This window comes from Anser cygnoides, chromosome 1, assembly GCF_040182565.1.
Source record: "Anser cygnoides isolate HZ-2024a breed goose chromosome 1, Taihu_goose_T2T_genome, whole genome shotgun sequence".
Classification (NCBI taxonomy): Eukaryota; Metazoa; Chordata; class Aves; order Anseriformes; family Anatidae; genus Anser; species Anser cygnoides.
Genome location: NC_089873.1, coordinates 65,468,628 through 65,487,696, shown reverse-complemented (window position 1 = coordinate 65,487,696; position 19,069 = coordinate 65,468,628). Strand labels below are relative to the sequence as shown.

Sequence of the window (19,069 nt, the reverse complement as noted above, 5' to 3'; positions counted from 1 at the left end):
AGGGCTGGTAAATAGAGAGTGTATTCAACACCTCTTTCAAAGATCTTGGCACAGGAAGTATGGCTGGGTTGGTGAAATTGGCTGATGACAGCTTATCAGCCAATAACAAGGACTAAGACTGAGCAATCCTACAGTAAAGACTGGGATGAGCTGTAGGTCTAGACTGGCCAAAATGGAATGAAATGCCAAATCATGTCCTTTTAGATAATAACAAGAATTTCTGCTGTAAAATGGATGCTCATCAGTTAAAAATGCTAAGAAAACCTTGAGAGTACCCGTCATTTACACCATGACTGTGACTAACCTGGCTCTGAAATAAACATACAAAAACATAAGAGGTAGCATGAGGGCTACTTCCAGCACGGATTAAGAACTAATAACTGCATTCTATAAAAAATCCAGAATATTGGCCATTTATGGCCAGGCAAACTAACCCAAACTGAAACAAGCATGGAAAAGGATAGATAAGAAGATCGTGGAAATAGAGGCCAGCTCATCAGAAGGGCTGAGGAAAGCTGGACGCTTATAGAGGCTCATAGGAGATACGTATGTCTGCTAGAAAGGCAATCAAAATGATAAGTCTCAGCAAGAAGAACCTTATCAGGGCAATGTAAATACAGAATACCAGAGAAAGCTGATCTCTAGTGAGTCATCAGAGCAGTGAGAAGCTGGGACATCTTCCCAAATCAGTGCTAGGATCTAGAAATCTAACTACTTCTAAGATGGAGGTACATATGTTCAGATAAAGGGTAAGATACTTGGTTTGTTTCTGAGGTCAGTGTACTGATCCACAATATCTGACTGCTCCCTTCTGTTTCTGTGCCCTAAATGGTGCTGGATTCTCAAACTGAGGGGTGACGGGCATTAAACCACATTCACAAGGCGCCCCAGTCCTATTTCATATCAGCAGGGTTTCTTAACCTTCAGTTGGTAAAATGCTCCTATGCGCTCTCAGTGCTTACACTGTGCAAGGAGGAAGCCAGCAAAGGGTCAGTGATGCCAGCTGGACTGAAATCTTTCACATGTACGGCCACCAGCTTTTGGAGGGTGATATTCAGCCCCCAGATATGATCTGGTGTCCAATAATTCTGATTTTTCAGCTCAAAGAGGTGTTTAAAGCCCAGTTTTTTTACATAGAATCCTTGCCTGAAGTTTTATTTTCCAAATCTAGTTTATCTTCCAATTCATTCTAGCTGCTCACATCACAGGTATTCCCTGCGCAGTGTGGTACACAAGCTCCAGGACACTGTCCCTTGGCTTTCACACTGTGCCTTACCCTTTATTCCTTTGGTTGAGCTTCTTGAGGAAGACACGTGTGACTTCCAGGGCCTCCCTCTCTTTGAGCAGCAGGTTTCCTGACGTGTTGCACTTCAGGTCAATCCAGTCGGTGCGCAGCACATGGAAGTCCAGGTTGCTTGTGCTGAAGGTCTGCTCCCAGTTCACCGCCTGGTCAAACACTGGTACGTAATTGAAACCCTCCTCATCCTCCTCCTCTGGCTCCCCATCCACATCTTCCTCTTCTGCTGCCCTCTCCACAGGCCCTGACTTGCCCTTTGGCAGAGATGCCACCTGTGCCTCTCTCTCACCCATGTCCTTGCCACCGGCCATCTTCTGCTCAGCCACGTAGGCCTCCACTTGGTTCAGCCATTGTGCCAGCCGTGCCGGTTCCTTGCTGGGGCCAGCAGTGGCCACAGGGTGCCTGCCAGCTTTGCCTGGGCCTCCTCTCCCAGCTTGCATGGTGCCTGCAGGCTGCAGCCTGTCCTCTGCAGCGCTGAGGTCTCCTCGAGGTCTCAGCCCTTTGGGAATCCTGACCCCTGAGTCCTTGGTGTTGCTGAGAGGCTGCTCCCTTTGCGACCTGCTCCTAGAAGGTGGGTTAAGCTTTTTAGCAGGTGCTCTGCCCTGGACAACCCTGGCATGCTGTGGAGGGCTCTTGGAGTTGTCTTTGATGCCAGCTTTTAAGTGGGATCTCTTCATCGCTGGGTTCCTCTCTGGGCTAGCCCGGCTGAGGCTTTGGTTGGCAGGGGCCAGTGGTGCTGTCTTGACACCAGACCTCTTCATCCCTCTCCTCTGAGGTTCCGCCCCTGTGTCACCCACTGAGAGGAGCCGCCGACGCTCCCGGAGGGAATAGTCCTCGTAGACATGGTCGCTGCCCACCACGCTGCTGGGAGTGGTGCCTGTCGGCTCTGCTTGCCACGTGCCAGGGGGTGCTGGGGGGCCAGTGCTCTCCGCGTCCTGCTCCCCGTACTGCAGGTCGTCCAGGTTCCCCTCCTGGAAGCCTGCAGGAGTAATCGCAGTTACACCTCTGGCATCCTCCTTCTGCTTCCCAACCCCACACCCAGCGGTGTTGTCGAAGGCTGGGGAGACGTCTGGCTTAGCCTTCAGCTAAAGGTCTGGCCACAGCTTTTCAGGGAAGGTGTGAGCACAGGCTGCCACACTGCACGTTTGGCTCTCTCGTTTTTGCCCACATTTTTGCTGGAATTGTTCCTCAGCTACGCTGCAGGCCTGAGAGCTAGTCACCACGTTGTCCTCTAGAGCCCACTGCTTGCTGACCTCCCAGTCTGCCCTTAAGAAAAGTGAATGTGACAGCAAAAATCTCCTCCCACCCACAGCGCTCTACCAGGGAAGGGGTGTGACTTGCTTGGCATGGAAAATCAACAGCTTCCTTCAGCTGGGGCTGGAGGATCACACACACGGAGCGACAGATAAAAGGATCCTCCTGGTTTTGACGCTAGGGCCGGCCCCTACCTGGCTGCTCTGTTTTTTCTCCAGAATCCAGGCTCTTCTCTAGCCGGTCCATTTTCATGTACTTGTAGAATCCAAATCTGCAAAGGAAAGGACAAAACACCAGTCTGATCAAAGTTACTTTGCCCTCTCCAAATAAATTCTAGCCACTGCTACAGAGGAGATGGCCAATTACTCTGATCACATCTACCCATCATCTCTAGACTCTCCTTTTGCAGCAAGTCATAGGCTATTATCATCACATCTTTCAGATCTTGTGGCAATCAGATCTTACTCTGTATTGTCAAAGAAATCAGCCTTCCTTGATCATCATTGCAGTTTTTAAGACGTTTTCTCGAGTGCTGCTCCATGTGCACAGGAGGAAATTCCAACATAAGTACACTGAAACACTGCTTTAGCCTCCCTTAAACTGCTCCTTAAAGCTCACTTACAATGTAGTACTCACAAGCCTAAGTCATTGTGCTGCAAAAGTGGCTCAGGCAGGTAACCGCAATGATCTCCCTCTCTCTTTTCTCATACCACTGTCTTTGTGCTGTCCCACCATGTGCCTGTGCTTTAAGCTTTTGGGAGGAGTTTTGTTTCTTCTTTTGTTCCTTCGATTGTTTCCTTACGTGTTTGATGCTAAGCAAAATGGGCCCACGCTTCCCAAATGCTGTTATAATACAAACGGTTTGTCAAAGCAAAAAATTTGGGTGGCACCTTCCAGCCCACAGCAGCCACCTTCTCCATTCTCCACAATAAACGCCAGTTTCCTCCCAAACCTACAATACAATCTATCTTCCCAGCCCGCAAAATAGACCTGTGGGAAGGAAGATGATCCTGAGCACAAGGAGGCCTCCACCAGCTGTCTCGCTGGAAAAGCAACTCTATTCTGCAGACAATTCCTCCTGAAAGCAGGGAAATCCTCACACAAGGTATTTCCCTGTGGCTGGGGAACATGCAAGCGGTGGTTCCCTCACAGAGCCATCACTGGAGCTGCGCCTTGGTGAGGATGAGCTCCATGCTTTTATCCCTCCAGAGCATGGTTTGGCTTCAACACAAACAGTGACAGCCATCAGGAGGCTCCAGCTGCTGGCATGCAAAGTTTGCTGGCAAATACATTCCCTGATGTATTGGAACAAATATGCTCTGCCCCAGCTTCCTGGTTAATAGAGCAAGAAAAATAGCAGCCGTTTCCCTTTGAGACCTAAACATAATTTTACTTAAAGGAAGCACTGGCCATCCAAAGAAACTATAAGTGCTTTAATGTTTTGCAGGATTTCAGTGATCTTCAAGTTGAGTTCTAAAGAGCTGAATATGAAATTCCACCTTAATTCTAGCCTTCAAACTGTCTCCTCCCTCCCTGCTAGGAAATGCTGCCTCCCATTTGCAGCATCCTACCTTTCCAAGTAATACGGGTTTTCCTGATAGAAGCATTTGTTGTCTTTCTCCATATGGCTCAGGCGGCTGTAATCATTTGGGTAAACAAAGGATAAATGAACCTGGGAAGAAGGGAAGAAAGATAAAGCAAAACCCCCGTCAGTGCCAGATATCATTCATAAGATGACCCAGACAAGGTTGCAAGGTGCCCAGCCCTTTTGAGAGGGAGCAGGCACTGCTCACTGTTTGCCTTTCAAAGGCACCCAGTAGCAGGCTGTGAGAAGAAGCGATGGAAAAGGAAAACAGCAGGAAGAGTGCTGGGATGTGTGCATGGGTGTGCCGTTTTATCTCTCAGCATCTGCATGTTCATCTCTGCATCTGTGTGTTGAAGTCCTGTAACACAGCAAGAACTAGCCAGGACAGTCCTACTGAGGAGATGCAAGGGAACACAGGAGCCCAGAAAGTGTGTGGGGACACCTCCAGGCAAGGCTGAGGAAGCCATGGATCAAGTCCCACAGGGAGCATAGGCTTCAGCTGGCATCCAGGAAGGATGAACCACACTGGTGACCTGTCCCCAGCCCAGCTGGCTCCACCAGAGCTCCATCAGAGTCTGCTCTGCTATGAAGGGGATTAATGCATGCCCCACAGATCTGAGCCCCAGCTCTTTTCCAGTTTGAAACCTGTCAGGGCACTTGGTCCATGCACACCACAGTTCACCCCAAAGAGTCTAAAATCCTCAGCCATTATGAGCCTCCATGTGAAGGCAAGCTCAGTGCTTTGGCTTGAGGTCTGAAGGGCTCTGTAGGACACACACACTTGTACCCCTGTGAGACCAGTGAGCAGCACATAGCACCCACCTCCCTTCTCTTGCCATTGCCCTCTGGCACATACTGGGATGCTGCAGACCTGAACAGCAGATGGTCAAATCTGCCCAGGAGCTTCGGATGGGTGGCCCATGGTTAATAGGGTCTCTCTCCTTCCTTTTTGCATCCCCCTTGGGCAAATACCAGCTCACAGAATGAAACTTACAAACTGGAGGCCCTGGTAGCGCTGCAGAGGAAACCCATTCACCAGGTAGCTGGGCTTGTACGGGCAGTCTGGCAGGGCTCGGCGCAGGCGAGACTTGCTGAGCAGAGGCACTGAGAAGAAGAAACAGGTTGGCAAGCGTTGCTGGAGGAGCCCTGCTACAACTGATGCATGAGCCTAGATATTTCTGGGCCTGCTTTCTATTTACCCATGTGAAATGCTATCAGATACATAAAGCGAACCAGCTAGTACAATTCATCTATTCACACTGCTCTACAGCACTTACACTAAAATATGCTTGTCGACATTGTGTGAGCTGGACTCTTAAAAAAAAGAGGAGATGGGTTTACTCTGTGCATTGTCTCCTACAATGGAGGATGTTGCACGCTCCCCCTCTCTTCTGCACTGGGGAGAAAAAGGGGTGGCCTTTGACAGCCACGGCGTAGGAGGACAGCCTTTGTCAGCTGTTCTCCTGCACGTGCTGGGGCAGGCTGCAGCTCCCTCCTCAACCCCTCTGCAAGCCTTACCTTTGTAAAGAGTGTCCCGGGGGTCAGGCTTCAACATGTCAGCGGGGTGTGCCTTGCCGCCCGCGCTGTCGGCAGGCCGGCTCGTGTGGCTGGCCAGCGTCTGCGGGATGTGCCCGACCTCATCCATCTTTAACAGCGTCTCGTCTAGAAACCAGAGAGAGAACGGAAGGGGGAGGAAGGGCTAACTCATCCCCTGTCTCCAGCAGCGCCCTTCCCCAGCGTCAGCCCTTTCCCAGTGGTATTGCACCACAGCAATGCCCAAATGGCGCTGATAGGGAGCTTCATCGCTCCTTGTGGGAGGGAAAGGCTTTGACTGGGAAAGCTGGAAGTGCAGAAGCTGTGGGGTGGGAACACAGCTATCCACTGACAGCAAACAAACAAAGTAAAGTGAGAGGACATGCCAGCAGCGGTGTGCTGCAGGCATCCCTGGCTGGCAGGAATTGCTGGACACATCTGAATTACTGGCATTGAATTCCATTTAAAAGGAGACAAAGAAGTTGAATGGGAGGAGAAACCTGAGAAAGGGAAGCTTCTCCTCTGCTGGAAAAGGAGCTAGACCCTGGGGTAAGGCCTTCAGTGGCCGAGGAGGCTGGTGCTCCAGTAGGGGAATGGATGCCCACAGTAAGCCAGGAGCAATGGGAAGCTTAAGCTCAGGACTGGGCATTGGTTATGTTTTTTCTTGAGTGCTGCTGCCAAAGGATTACATATCTCCTCTGATCTGTCTCTGAAATGAGCAGAACTGAATAAATATCTTAGAAGGAAAGACAACATGCTGCCAAGGGCAGTGGGGTTACTGTCAGCAACTTTTGGGTAGAGAACAACACAGGAACCCCAGATAATGTGTGATACAGCCAAAGTCTGGGGTGGAAGAGGGAGACACTGTATGGGCAGCAGGTACCAGATAAAGATAAGACTGAGACTGGAGCACTGTGCCAGCCATGAAAGGATCTTGTGGGCTGTGAGCCACCTCTTCTACAGGGAATTAATAAGCAGAAAAGAACAGAAGAAAAAAGAAAGGGGACAGAAGACATGACTGAAGACCTAGTCCTTGCCAAATGGTAGGTTACAAAAATGCAGCAGCAGGCTGTAATCTAAGACACTGCAAACAGATGTCTGGATTACATCAGGGAGTCTCCCATAGGCAAAAGTGTTAGCATAGGAAAAAAAACACCACCACAGAAATGTTGGAAGGCAACAGTGGTAGATATGGAAAGGGGGAATGTTGGCAGGGGAAAGTGATGCTGACAAAGCTAGATAAGGGAAGGCAGGACTAAGGAGCTCCTTAACTGATAAAGGCATCACTTGATGTGCTAAAAAAGGTTTTTAAAACAGGAGGGACTGGGCTGATGTTCTTGCTGCAATCCAGCAGAAACTTGAAAAGACTTGAAGGGGGCACAGAAAAAAGCTGCAACGTCTGATACCACTAGACGTATCCCATTGTGTCCCACATCCTCGGTGAAATCTGCTGAGAGTGCACCGGCAGCCCCCTCACCCTAGCCATGTCCACCTAGCTGCCAGAGCAACCCCATCGCTCCGATGTTGTGGGCTCCATGTTCTCCTAGCTCTCTGCACAACAGGCAGGCAACCTCCACCCTGTGATATTCTCTCTCACATCTCAGTTTCCTTCAACCTTGCAGACTCTCTTCTCTTTCCTTCCTTCCTGACTCTAGATTTCTCTAAAATAATGTTCCAATCCTTCTTCCAATTCTCCTGTATTTAATAACGAGTCACATGCTCATGTCCAGAGGTCTCTCTCCTGACTTGTCTCCACTTCTTTCTTGTAGTGATCTATATACATGGTATTTGGCTGGCTAGACTGTGATTCACGGTGAAACACTGATGATAAGTTTTGGAAGAATGGGGAGGTGCTCAGGGAGACCTGTGGTGAAGATACTTACTAGCAAAAAGGGAGAGGTATTGGGAGTCAATGACTTTGAACTTCACATCTGGGTCATTCAGTCTCCACTGGAACAGAGAAACACATTGAAACAAGGTGTTTATACATTTAGCCAAGCCTAGACAAAAGAAATAAGCACAAGTTTTGTTTTGTTTTGTTTTTCCACCAGATGGGCTCACAGCTTTCTCCTTCTTACTATGAAAACCTACCCAACAGCAAAAGACTGGCAATGAGCTGAGATCCCCCAGGACTCGTTCAAAGCAGGAAAGGACAAAGAGTTGCAATAGAGGCCAGAGAGAGAGCAAAACCATCCCAAACAAACAGAGAAAATGGTCCTGACACAGCCACGATTATCCCACATAGAAGTAGGTAAGGACTCTGGAAGGGATTAAATACATCTCCCACAAAGAGGAGCTGGGGCCTGAGAAGGAAGGAAATCATTACAAACTTTATTCCCAAGCTCTGAGGGGACGAATACACCATTGCCATTTGCACACAGCATGGCCGTTTTCATAGACTCACTGCTACTTCCACATGGTCTGTTCCTTTGTCATCCTGCTTGTGCAGCACCTCAAAGTAGTACCTGCCTGCAGCTGACAACCTGTGAAGAACAACATGTCTGTCACCAACAGCATTAAAGAACATTTCTTAGCTTGTCAGCAGACAATGAGCGGAGAGCAACCGCGCCCACGAAACAATCTAATTCTCAGGGTGAGCAGGGATAGGGCTGCCAAGAAAATCCACATGCCGACAGCTAGATAGGTAACTTCCCTTGTGCACCTGGAGCACTTCAGACCCTTCTCAGGTAACTCTGAATAACTCCCTTTCAGTCTCATCTGCTGGGTTTTGGCTTCTGGGAAACCTGGCCAGTTCCAAGGCAGGAAGCTTAGGGTACAGTTCATAAAAAGAAGTCTGAATTTGCTGATGGCTGCTACCTCCAGGGAAAAAAAGTTCCATGTTGCCTTTCTGCAGTGAATCAGCAAAGCAACTGGCACAGGTATGGAAGTGTCACTTCAGCTTTGGTGATATCCCAGAGCATTTCCTTTCTCCACATTGCTAAATTCTTCAGAACAAGTCTGTGTTGTTTTCCCCTTTCCTTGTGATTTCCTGGCCATGTGCAAAGGTGGCTGGGAGTGAGGGACTCTGCTCACTCACCTCACCACCTTTGACTGCTGGCTCCGAAATTTTCCAAACTCCCCTGGTGCTGTCCACTCCTTCCCTGTCTGTGAAGAGACAGAAAACGCTGTAATTAAGAGGAATTTCTTCCCTGGTTACTGTGATGGAGCAATAAATAGGGAAAATTGAGCTGCTCCTCCTGGTAAATAGTCTGTGAGATCCACAACCTGTGAATAGATTTAAGGTCTGTAATCATGAACCTGGGGCTGCCAGCTGCAGTGCCAACATGTAACTGGCTTAGGTTACGTCGTGTCGTATTTGTCTGGCAACTGTGGCAGTGGTTCCTGTAGCAGGGCAGGAAAAGAAATTTGTCTAGTTCAAGGTAGCATTTAAGACAGGAAGGCATCCATCCCCACAGAAACATTCAAGCCTTTATGGAAGAAGCCATGCAGTGTGCACTGTACCTTGCCTACGCTGGCCAGCAGCTGGAGACCAGAGGTCTTTTCATCTGGACTCAACCAGAACTCAGCGTTGTCATCCGCAGCAATGGCAAACTGAAACTCCCCTGTCAAGAGAAGGAGGGAGTAAGTAGGGCTCTGGGGTAAGGGCTTGTACACAGAATGGAATATGCTCCTCTAAAATGCTCTCTTTACCCTTTTTTTTTTCTGGTGATACCAGACTTAGCCTTTGGACATTAACCTCTCCTCTTTTGACCTTTCTGAATTCTCTAGCTCTGCTGTGATTAAAAACCAAACATCACTTAAGGTGCAGCTGGTTCCCTGTCCCTCCTGCATTGGCTTCACCTGACACCTAACCTGGAAAGCTAAGAAGTCTATGCAAGGTCACCCTTGTTTTTGTTCCCAGAGCAAATGTTTTGTGTGAAAAGCCACGTCTGAATGGAGGAACGTGCATGTGGAGCCATGAAGGGAGACAGAGATGTTTGTGTCTGGCTGTTCTGGCCAGGCTACAGGGATGGCAGTCGAGGGCCAGAGGACGAGGAGAAAGGGGCAAGTGTTAGCATGCTGCTCTGGGCAGAATCACGTAGCTGGGTGACACAGATGTCAGATGGTGTCAGACAGTACTCATGCACCCGGGGAGCAGTAGGAACATGAACAATGTCACGTACAGTCCTGTGCATGTGAGGGAGGGAAGAAAAGCTTACAGGCCACTCGCGCCTACGTACACGTCATGGGGCTGTGCATTCACAACAGCATTGTTTTTTATCTATCACTTCCAATCTGTTTTCTTATGTGCTATTCCTTTCCACCCTGCAATGGAGGCAGACGTGCTTCATCCACGCCAGGGCCACAGCCAGCTGGGCTGCCTACGTGAGGGGCCTCACACTCAGTGGGTGAGGGCACCCCTGCGCAGCACCAAGAAGGGACACGAGCAGCAGCACAGCAACCTCAGGGCCCTCACCATCAGTGAAAGGATGCAGGTAGCCAAATATCCGAAGACCGTAGTTGGTCCATTTTGGGGACACTGCCAGTTTCTTCAGTGTAGTTCGTGTCTGAAATGGAAGGCAAAAAAAAATAATTAGATGTGATAGGAACAAGAGGGGAGGGAAATGGTGGGGGACAAAAAACGTGCAGTAGGTGGGCGGAGGGAAGTATGAGGTTTCTTTTGGAAGGAGGAAGGGGGATGGTGTGTGATGGATGCAATGGGAAAGAGCAGGTGAGATGAGAGTGGAACTGGTGCTGCTCAGGAGAGGGAAGAGCTGCATGGGGGATGCCAGAGAGATGCTGGCAATGGGACCTGGCATTCATCAGCCACTTGGAGGGAGAGCACTGAATGCAGGGCTCTTCCATGCTGTGTCCAAGGTCTGGCAGGCCAGTAGGGGCAAAACGAGCCTCCTTCCCAAGGGTCGCTGAACCCCTGTGAAAGCTTCTTGCGTCGGGACAAGACGCAAAGGGAGCGAGGGTGATCAAGATAGGAAGCAGAGCTGGGAACCGTACAACAGAGACTGACTGCTGGGGTCTTACTCACATGGGGGTAGAGGGGGAAGTGGAGGTTCTTCCTGAGCTGCTCGGTGGAGCTGCCACACCAGTCCTCGAACACGTGCAGATTGGCCTGGCCCTGGAACTGGGGGGCAGAAGCAGGGCACCATGAATTGCTGTGTCCCCATCCCCCTGCAACCCTCCCACCTCCCTCCCCTGCTCTGCCAACCTCAGCCCCTGCCCCAGCACTGGAGAGCTTGTGAGAGAGAAGAAAGATGCTGCTGCTGCTGCTGTGTCTAAGCAGCTGCGGGTTTGGGGCCGGGCCAGGTGACAGTCTGAACAGCTCCAGGGAGCTGCGACGACGCTAGGGAGAGCTCAGTTAAATGGCTGGGGCTCACTTCATTTGGAGCCATCACAGAGGTGTTAAAGCAGAGACCAGTGCTATGAGGTCTGGGATATGTTGTGGCGTGGCAGCAGCCATAATGATCCAAGCAGGGAGACTCTAGGGTCTTACGTCCTCCATGAAGGTATTCTGGGCTCCCCCACCATTTCAGGGCTGTTTTCCTGACCCATGGAAGAGCGGACACCCTCAGGAGGGGAGATGGCAGATCTCCTCGAAGTCTGTCTGTGAGGTGAAGCTCAGGGAGGACAGTGGGGAAAAGCAACTGCTCTGGGAGACGGAGGTATTGGCAGGGTAAGGAGCAAGAGCACATGGACAGTGTGGCCTCTGCGTGCCCAGAGACACAGAAATGCTGAGGAGAGCAGGGGTTCAGACAGCAGAGGAGGGTGTGCAGGGGTGGCTGTCCCCGCTACCCCACCAGCCCCATGGGGAGAGGCTTTCTGTGCCTGACGGAGACCTGCAGTACAGCTCTGCTGGGAAAAGCCTGGTGGCTGCTGTGGGATCGCAGATGCGTGCTCCTTGAGGAATAGGCTTTATTTTGTCACAGCCATCCATTAAGGAAGGGCTGGCTGCCTCCCAGGAGAGCCCAGGCTCTCTGCGTGCAACCAGTGGAGCGGGATGCTGAAACCTTCCTTGCAGAGTTGGCATCCGAAAGCGGAGAATAAATAAGCTGGAAACTGTACAGGCAACCTTAGATGGGGAAATGCTGAAGAAAGGAATAGGTTGCCTTGGGACTGGGGAGGATTTCCACAGCTGTCTTGCCTATATAAGGAGCTACAGAGCCCAGCCAAGGCTCTGCGAGCAGGGCTTGGAAACATCTGAATAGCACCCAAATGTCTACAGATGGCAGCAAATTTCTAGTTTTGGTCAGGGAAGTCTCTCGAGCAGGGCTGCAACAGTGTGGTGGAGGAGCATCTAGCCCCTCCGTGCACTTCTGGCAGAGAAACCATTTCACAGAGTTATTTTTCCCAGGATAGCAGGTTGGGGTTTCGTTTTGTAATAAACTGGGGCTTGAAGGAAGGACGTGGAGCAGACTTGGCCTGGCCCCAGCTTATGCAGTAATGCTCTTTGTGAGCTGTGGGCTTTAGTCATGCACGTGAAAATCATCTCTGCGTGCCAGGCAAAACACATTCATAACCACTGCTGCTCTCGAGTGGTCTCTTGTCAGCCTGCTCTCGCTGGTGTCTGCACTGCCGGGGCTTGGCTGATGTCTGGATGTCCCTTTTGTTCCCCACTGCCCTCTGCTTTCCTCCTCTGCTGACATCCCTCAGCCCACACTCTGCCCGTCGGGCAAGAGGAAAAGCAGAGAGACAAAGCAGATGTAATTTCCCCAAGTGATGCTGCACAGAATGAGAGAGGAACGGCACAGAAGGCTCGGGGCAATGGCTGTAGCCAAGAGAAACTTGGAGCTCTGCAGGGAGCTGCGATACAAATCAATCACTGCAGGCGTGACACCGAGTTGCAACCTAATTGCTGGTCAGTCCCATGCACCTTGGAGAAATCCAGGTTCTTACCCAAGGGTCTTACACTGTTTTCTCCCCCAAATCAAATAAAAATTGCTATTTCTTGTGGAACATACACTGAGGTGAACAAACTGGGCTCCCACAGCTAGTCACTGCCAGGAATCGAGTCCTGCAGCAGTCGGTCTGTTGCTATCCACAAGAGATGCTGTTTTTTCTTCTGAGAGAACTGTTTGCACACTGCAGATAGCAGCCTCAGATCTCTATCAAATGCAGCACAACACTCCCACACCGTGGACAGGCTGGTGCTGCACTGCCTTCCTGGCAAAGACACCCGGGAGATGCTCCCGAGACTCAGGGCAGTAATGGAGCTAAGCTGGCTTTGGAAAGCGGTTGTTCAAACACCAAAGCAGATCTGTACGAGGGAATTCCCAAAAGAGTGCCCAGACCTGCTCCTTTGCTGGGGAAAATTGGACCAGTCCCATCCTAATGCAATACTTTACTGTAGAGTTGTGGCAGTGGGCAGCCTAGTAAAAGGTAAGGCAGACGCCCCTGCACTAAGCGCTCTGTCAGTGCTGTAAGAGATTTCTAGCCTGACATCCCCACCTCCAATGTCTTTACAAGACACCTACAAGGACTTTCTAGCAGGAACTAATGTGATTGCTTTGCTTTCCTGTACTCACAACAACTAGAAATAATTAACCGGTAAATAATAAGCATTTCTTGCATGTATATAATCACAGAATGTTTCAGGTTGGAAGGGACCTTAAAGATCACCTGGTTCCAACCCCTGCCAGGGGCAGGGATGTAGTTTCAGTCTTTTCTAAATCATTTTTTTTCTCCTGTGTTGCAGCAGCCTACTTTCCTCTGCTTCCTCTGAAGGGGAAAAGAAGAATGTTATTGACAGATATGTGCTGGCTGCCCAAAACGCTGCTCTGGAAGTGAAAACTGAGCTACGCTTTAATTTTAGGCCCCCAAGAGTCATGAGTGCAGCAGCTGTTTTGAAACTCTATCACCTCTGTCCCTCCAGCTCGCCTCATGGCTGCCCAGTGCAGGCAGCTGAGAAATTCCTGTTTGCTATTTGGGTCCCCCCTGGAACATGCAGAAAATAATCTGCTTGGCGTGTTTGTTGCAGATTGCAGCAATAAATGACACCGTCATTCACAATCCATGCACAGAGCTCCTAAGAAATGTTGATGGACTGTTTCTGAGTTTGGTTTCCCAGTTTGCATCTGATTTTCAAAGGGTTTGAAAGTTACGACCCGGTAAATAACAAGTTAAGTTGTCCTTCTCCCCTCAAAAGCATCTGCTTTGGAAATTTTGGGTAGACTTGCTTGGCCAGCACCAAGAATAGAAGCCCAGGGGCTGGGCCATAAACGGGAGCTGGCATTATGTGGTCTGTGCTTTCCCATCCAGAGGCTCCTCCTGCCACTCGGGTTCCTCCCTTCCAACCCCACCTCCCGGTCGCTTATCTCCACCCTGTTAACACAGCAGTGTTGCAAGAACCCAGCTGGGATCCAAAACGGCCACGGGTCATGCACCAAGGGCACTGTTGGCACAGCGCACGTGCACCACGAGCACGCCCCCGGGAGCTGTTCTTCCCCAGGAGGTCTGGGCAGGGCGATGCCCTCCTGAGCACAGTGTCATGGGCACGGAGCAAGTAGCGCCAGGAGCCCCAGGGCAGGAGCAGAGGCTGGTGCCGTGGCAGGCAGCAAAGCTGGGAGGGTTGCAGCAGCAATGACATGCTGGGACAGGATGGAGAAGAGAGGTCTTTCCTAATTTAATCCTGGCCAGCCTTGGCATCTCAGAGGCAAATCAGCCGTGTGCAACCCCAGGAATGCGCAGCGCCGGGGACGATAAATGCGGCTCAGAGAGGGCCTGAGCCAGGGAAGAAAGGCGACGTTGTGCTGCGAACCCAAACTCCCAAAGCTGAGTTCATAAGCCTCTTCTGTCTGCACAGGGCGGCCGCTGTCCCTCCTCCTGCCCAGGCCAGTTCCCCCAGCTGGGGGACGTTCAGCAGCGAGCAGCTGGACTCTGCTGCAAGCTCTGCAGCCACTTGTGGGAATTCGTCAAGATCAGGCAGCAACAGAGACCCCCTGTCCCTCCCAGCCCTGACACCTGATGGTTGTGAGCAGCCGAGGGAGGGATGTGGGCAGGGACAGCTTTGTCTTTCAGTCCTGTAAGGAAAGGATGCTGCCCCTTAGGAAAGGTGTTGGGGGAGGAGGATGCCCTGGGACAATGCTTTGGCTTCGTGCAGCACTGGTGCTATTGAGGCTAACTGGGAGCGTTTCTGAAAATTTCCCTATCCCTACAGTGGTACAAAAAAATGGTGACATCCGTGGTCCCACGGTGCAGGTTTGCCCTGGTGATGGCTGCCGGGGATAGGTATCGTGCACTGGCACCTCGAGGAGCCCGGGAGAAAGACTGAACCCTGCTTTCCCCCACATGAGCATATAATATTTTTAGGGGTTTCCTACATGTACACGTCCCCACCACATTATCCAAATCTGAAGATTTAAAGCACCCATTTCATCTCCTGACACCAAAGGAGGAAAACTGAAACCTGTCCTTCTTTGGTCATGCTGGCTGTCAGCGCTCCCTGCAACCCTGTTAATTATTCATGTTTGTCAAGAATATACCTCTGTTCAAACAAAGCCCAGCTCCATGACCTGTGGGAGGCAAACTGCCTGCCCTCACCCCAGGAACCAGGATGCAATTAAGTGCTTAGAGATGTTGCTGGGAGGGCACAATGGGATCATAGACCCCAGGTAATTAATTTGGGCAGAGTTACAGGAAAACTTAATCCCCAGGTCAGAAGAAATTTCATCTGGCGGTTAGGCAGACAGCAGGCAGCTCCACACAGAGCCATGTCTGTGGATCCCTCTCCACCTCATGCAGCTGGCACCAGTGAATTCCTGGCCTCTATGTGCAGGCAGGGAGGGAGTGGAGCAAGGCCAACCAAACCCACTCCCCAGCCTGGTGCCTGTACGCCCTGGGACTCAAAAGCCTTCTTGCAGCGTCCCTGCTGCACACCGCCTGATGCAGGGCACAGCTGGGGACGCAGGCACCCACAAATTCCCAAATCAGTCATGTGTGCTTTGCTTCCCAGCCTGAAGCAACAGCCCTCCACCTGGCAGGGCTCTCCTCCCCAACAGGGAGCAGTGTGGGACCAGGCAGGAGGCACCTTCGCAGGCACATCCCACCCCAAGTCCTGCCCCTTCCCCTGGGGCAGAGCACCAAGCTGGCACCCAAGCCTGCTGCCTGGTGCCAAGCAGGGAGCAAGGCGCACTGCTGTGCGCAGCACCCACCTTCTCCCAAGCCACGCTGCTCACCCCACTGGCTGCATTTCTAACCCAGTAATGGCTCATTGCACACCACAGCTGGCAGATTTCAAGGCTAACAGGCTTTTGAGAAATCACCAGGAGGTGGAAATCAGAGCCAACAGGCAAAGCCTGTGAGAAGCTATGGAGATGCCACGCTGAGCCTGTAGCACCTGGTGCCGTGGGATGAGGGAGCAGTAAATGCACCGTGTCAGCCCTGTGTGCTGCAGCAGCCTTGGCCCTGAGTGAGCTCTCCGTGGGCCACTTGCCCGGGAGGCAGCACTTTCTAATTGGTGCCGGTCTCTAATCACCTCGAGGAATTTAGGGAGCTGACTCCATTAGCCAAATGCCCCCTGGCTGGTGTCCCTCTCATTATCGTCAGGCTGCATTGCTCCCTTATCTGAAGAGGAATGGCAAGATAAGGGGACAGCAGAGGAAAGAATAAATGAGGCGTGAAAGAAACAAAGGGAACATTTGCCCCAGTCTTCAAGGGTCACCAGAGAAGGTCTCCGTTCATCACAAGTGTCAGTGAAGTGGAGAGACCTCTGTGTACAGTGAGCAGGGGTTGGGCAACAAGCAAATGCCAGAATATGAGCGTAGCATAGCCTCTGCGTGCCACAGTCATGTGTTTGCTTGTTGAATACTTGGTCCTGTGCACTCCCAGATCTGAATAAACCTCACCTTTTGGGGACAGCAGACTGCCTGCTCTCAGGGAATTATGGGCAGGTGCTTGATGCCTTGATGGCTGGGAAAGACGCCTAATTATCAGGAATCTGGACACTCCTGTCTTTCCAGATGATTACTTGGGTCTGTAAGTGTCATTAAGCCAGGAGGGAGTGATAGGGAATGGACTGTTAGCGAAGCAAATGCATTTCCAGGCAGAGGTCCCTCCCTTCCACAGGTCTCTAACTACAGCTCCCTTGTGCAAAAGGCTGGAGAAAAGCACAAACCTCTGGCATCCATGGGACAGGGTTGTCCACAGCTGCATAATTCGACTTATTCCTCCCACCTCTTTGATGCTCCTGGTTCTGAAATACAAGTAGAGGAAAATCAAAGTAACCTGACAAGTGACCAGGTATTGAATCCTACACGAGAGGGCCTGAGTCTGTTTGCAAGAACATGTGAGAAAAGAAGCAAGTTCCCATAATCGTTCCAAAGAAGAGGCTGGCCATTGGAGACACAGAGGAGTGGAAATGCTCCTTGGCTTTCTTGACACCAACTTTCCAGAGTGAGCCATTGAAGGAATATCAGCACTTTATAATGGCTGCTAGCACAGAGCTAAAACTTAGGTCATTATCACTTGTTTTTTTTTTGTTTTGTTTTGTTTTTGCCCAACCTCATTTCAAAGGGTCCAAGCAATAGTTCTTCCAACACTTCCTTCAGACAACAGCAACAAGATGTACTTCGCTGGAGTACTACAACCTCTCTCCTGACCTTTCATTTCTGCTTCCATCTCTTCCTGTGGCACATACCCAGCCAGCTTCACATCACCACTGCAGCTGAGTATGTCTAAAATAACTCAGTTGACTACAGTGGAGTCTTTGTACACCCGCACTGCTGTGAGTCAGCTCAGATTTTGCTCTCTGGCATGCTCTCTTTTCTTCATGTAGACAGAGCTGTCTCGTGGGGCCAACATGAGAAAGGAAGGCTTGTCCTCCCAAATGTTCAGAAGACATCCCGAGTCTCCTCACCTGGTGTCCCATCTTCTGACGATAGTAAAACGGGAGGCTTGGGTCCCCACCCGGTACATTTGTGCCTGCCAGAGCCTTAGCCAGTTCCCTCCAGTTTTCATATCCTGCACAGAGGAAACAAAAAGATGTCAGAGTACAGGCTAAAAAAAGAAGCTGCAGCAGTAACCAGAATAAAGTGGTTGGTCCCTCTTGGGAATGAGAGACCTCCAACACTCTTGAATCACTCAGAAGAGACCAGAAGTTTATGTGACAACGACTTGGCACACCGACACAGAGAGAAAGAGAAATCACCTTTGTCTTCCTCAAAAGCTTTTCCCTTGTTCTTATTAATTTGCTGTATTAAAGATTTGTCATCGTTCTAAAACGTATTTCAGAGATTTTATTAATCACCACAGGACTGGGAACCTCTTTGTAGATCCTTCAGATAATCCCACTGGTCAAACTAAAGATGGCCAATTGTTTAAACTAAGAATCCCAAAGAAAAATAAGACAATAACCAGATTCCTAATTAGTTCAACCGTCAAAAGAATATTATTCTGATTATGCAGCTTTTTGAACAATAAAATTTATCAATCTTCTTTTCTTGAAGGAAATAGTGAATGACCACAAAGACCAAACCTGATAGGACATTCACCTGAAGTACTAACACCTAAACACCTACAGTACTAGCACTGATGCATCACTATTTAAGTGAAGTCAGCTTTATTACCCTCCCAGTCTGCTTGAGACAGGATCTGGTTTTGGATCCTTCTGCAACTCTTGGCCTCCTTGCTCTCCCGAGGGACAAAGATGAACAGATGCAGCATGTATAACCTTGCAGCTCTCCATAATCACCATCCATACCACTAACAGATGGTGCTGGTGAGCACAGCTCGTGCCTCCCAGCAGTGTTACGGTGGCTCACGCCATGTGGTTTTTGGAGCTACTAAACATTTTGGCATCGAGTCAGCAACTGACCAACCTGCCAGCAGTTCAGCGCTGTGCCCACACCACATGATAGCTTAACTGTGAAGAGCACAAGTGCCCAAACCTCCACCAGCACTTGCTTCTCCCAGGCTGGTAGCAGAGCAGCTCAAAATCTACGTACTGTAGAGCAGAGCAGGGTGCATTTATAAGTGACATGATTTAGATCAGCTCAGTTGAGACCAAGGCAAACCCCAAACAACCCCAGGAACTAGAGGTCACAAATAACCCCTTGACAGCTTCCCCGCCCCAGCTGTGTTAAGCAATTGGCCTATTATGGCACCTACAAACAGAGTTGCAAAACACTGGTAGCTTGTTCCTGAAGCTGGGTGCTGCAGTGTCTGACAGAGGTGAGTAGAAAGCAAAGATGTTGATCCTGCCCCCTACGTTGTGTGGAAAAAAATGGGACAGTTAATGAAAAGAAAGTGCAAGAATTGTGGAAAATGTGAAGGTAAGTAGTCAGAGATGCCACTGAAGAGACAAGGCTCAGAGGCAACTCAAGTGCCCTGCTCTTCTGATACGTGTTGGCTTAGATGTGTGGTTTTCGTTCAGGCCCTGTTAGATGCTGTTTAGCCACAAATTTCTGATCTAGGTCTTCCCACCAGCAGATTCTGAACTTACGGGGTTAGTC

At 50.3% G+C, this 19,069-nt stretch overlaps 1 protein-coding gene across 2 annotated transcripts in view; it reads right to left on the bottom strand.

The window, feature by feature from the left end:
• Positions 1-19,069, bottom strand: part of B4GALNT3 (beta-1,4-N-acetyl-galactosaminyltransferase 3) — a 60,340-nt gene that overhangs the window by 7,750 nt on the left and 33,521 nt on the right. For both annotated transcript variants that reach the window (XM_066990226.1, XM_066990225.1), the window contains exons 2-14: positions 17,476-17,579; positions 16,735-16,812; positions 10,654-10,749; positions 10,087-10,177; positions 9,132-9,232; positions 8,707-8,774; positions 8,074-8,152; positions 7,553-7,619; positions 5,655-5,798; positions 5,131-5,240; positions 4,123-4,223; positions 2,746-2,822; positions 1,277-2,276 (exon numbers count right to left, since the gene is read on the bottom strand). In XM_066990226.1, coding sequence (XP_066846327.1) covers positions 1,277-2,276; positions 2,746-2,822; positions 4,123-4,223; positions 5,131-5,240; positions 5,655-5,798; positions 7,553-7,619; positions 8,074-8,152; positions 8,707-8,774; positions 9,132-9,232; positions 10,087-10,177; positions 10,654-10,749; positions 16,735-16,812; positions 17,476-17,579 — 2,116 coding nt within the window. The remainder of the gene's footprint in view (positions 1-1,276; positions 2,277-2,745; positions 2,823-4,122; positions 4,224-5,130; positions 5,241-5,654; positions 5,799-7,552; positions 7,620-8,073; positions 8,153-8,706; positions 8,775-9,131; positions 9,233-10,086; positions 10,178-10,653; positions 10,750-16,734; positions 16,813-17,475; positions 17,580-19,069) is intronic.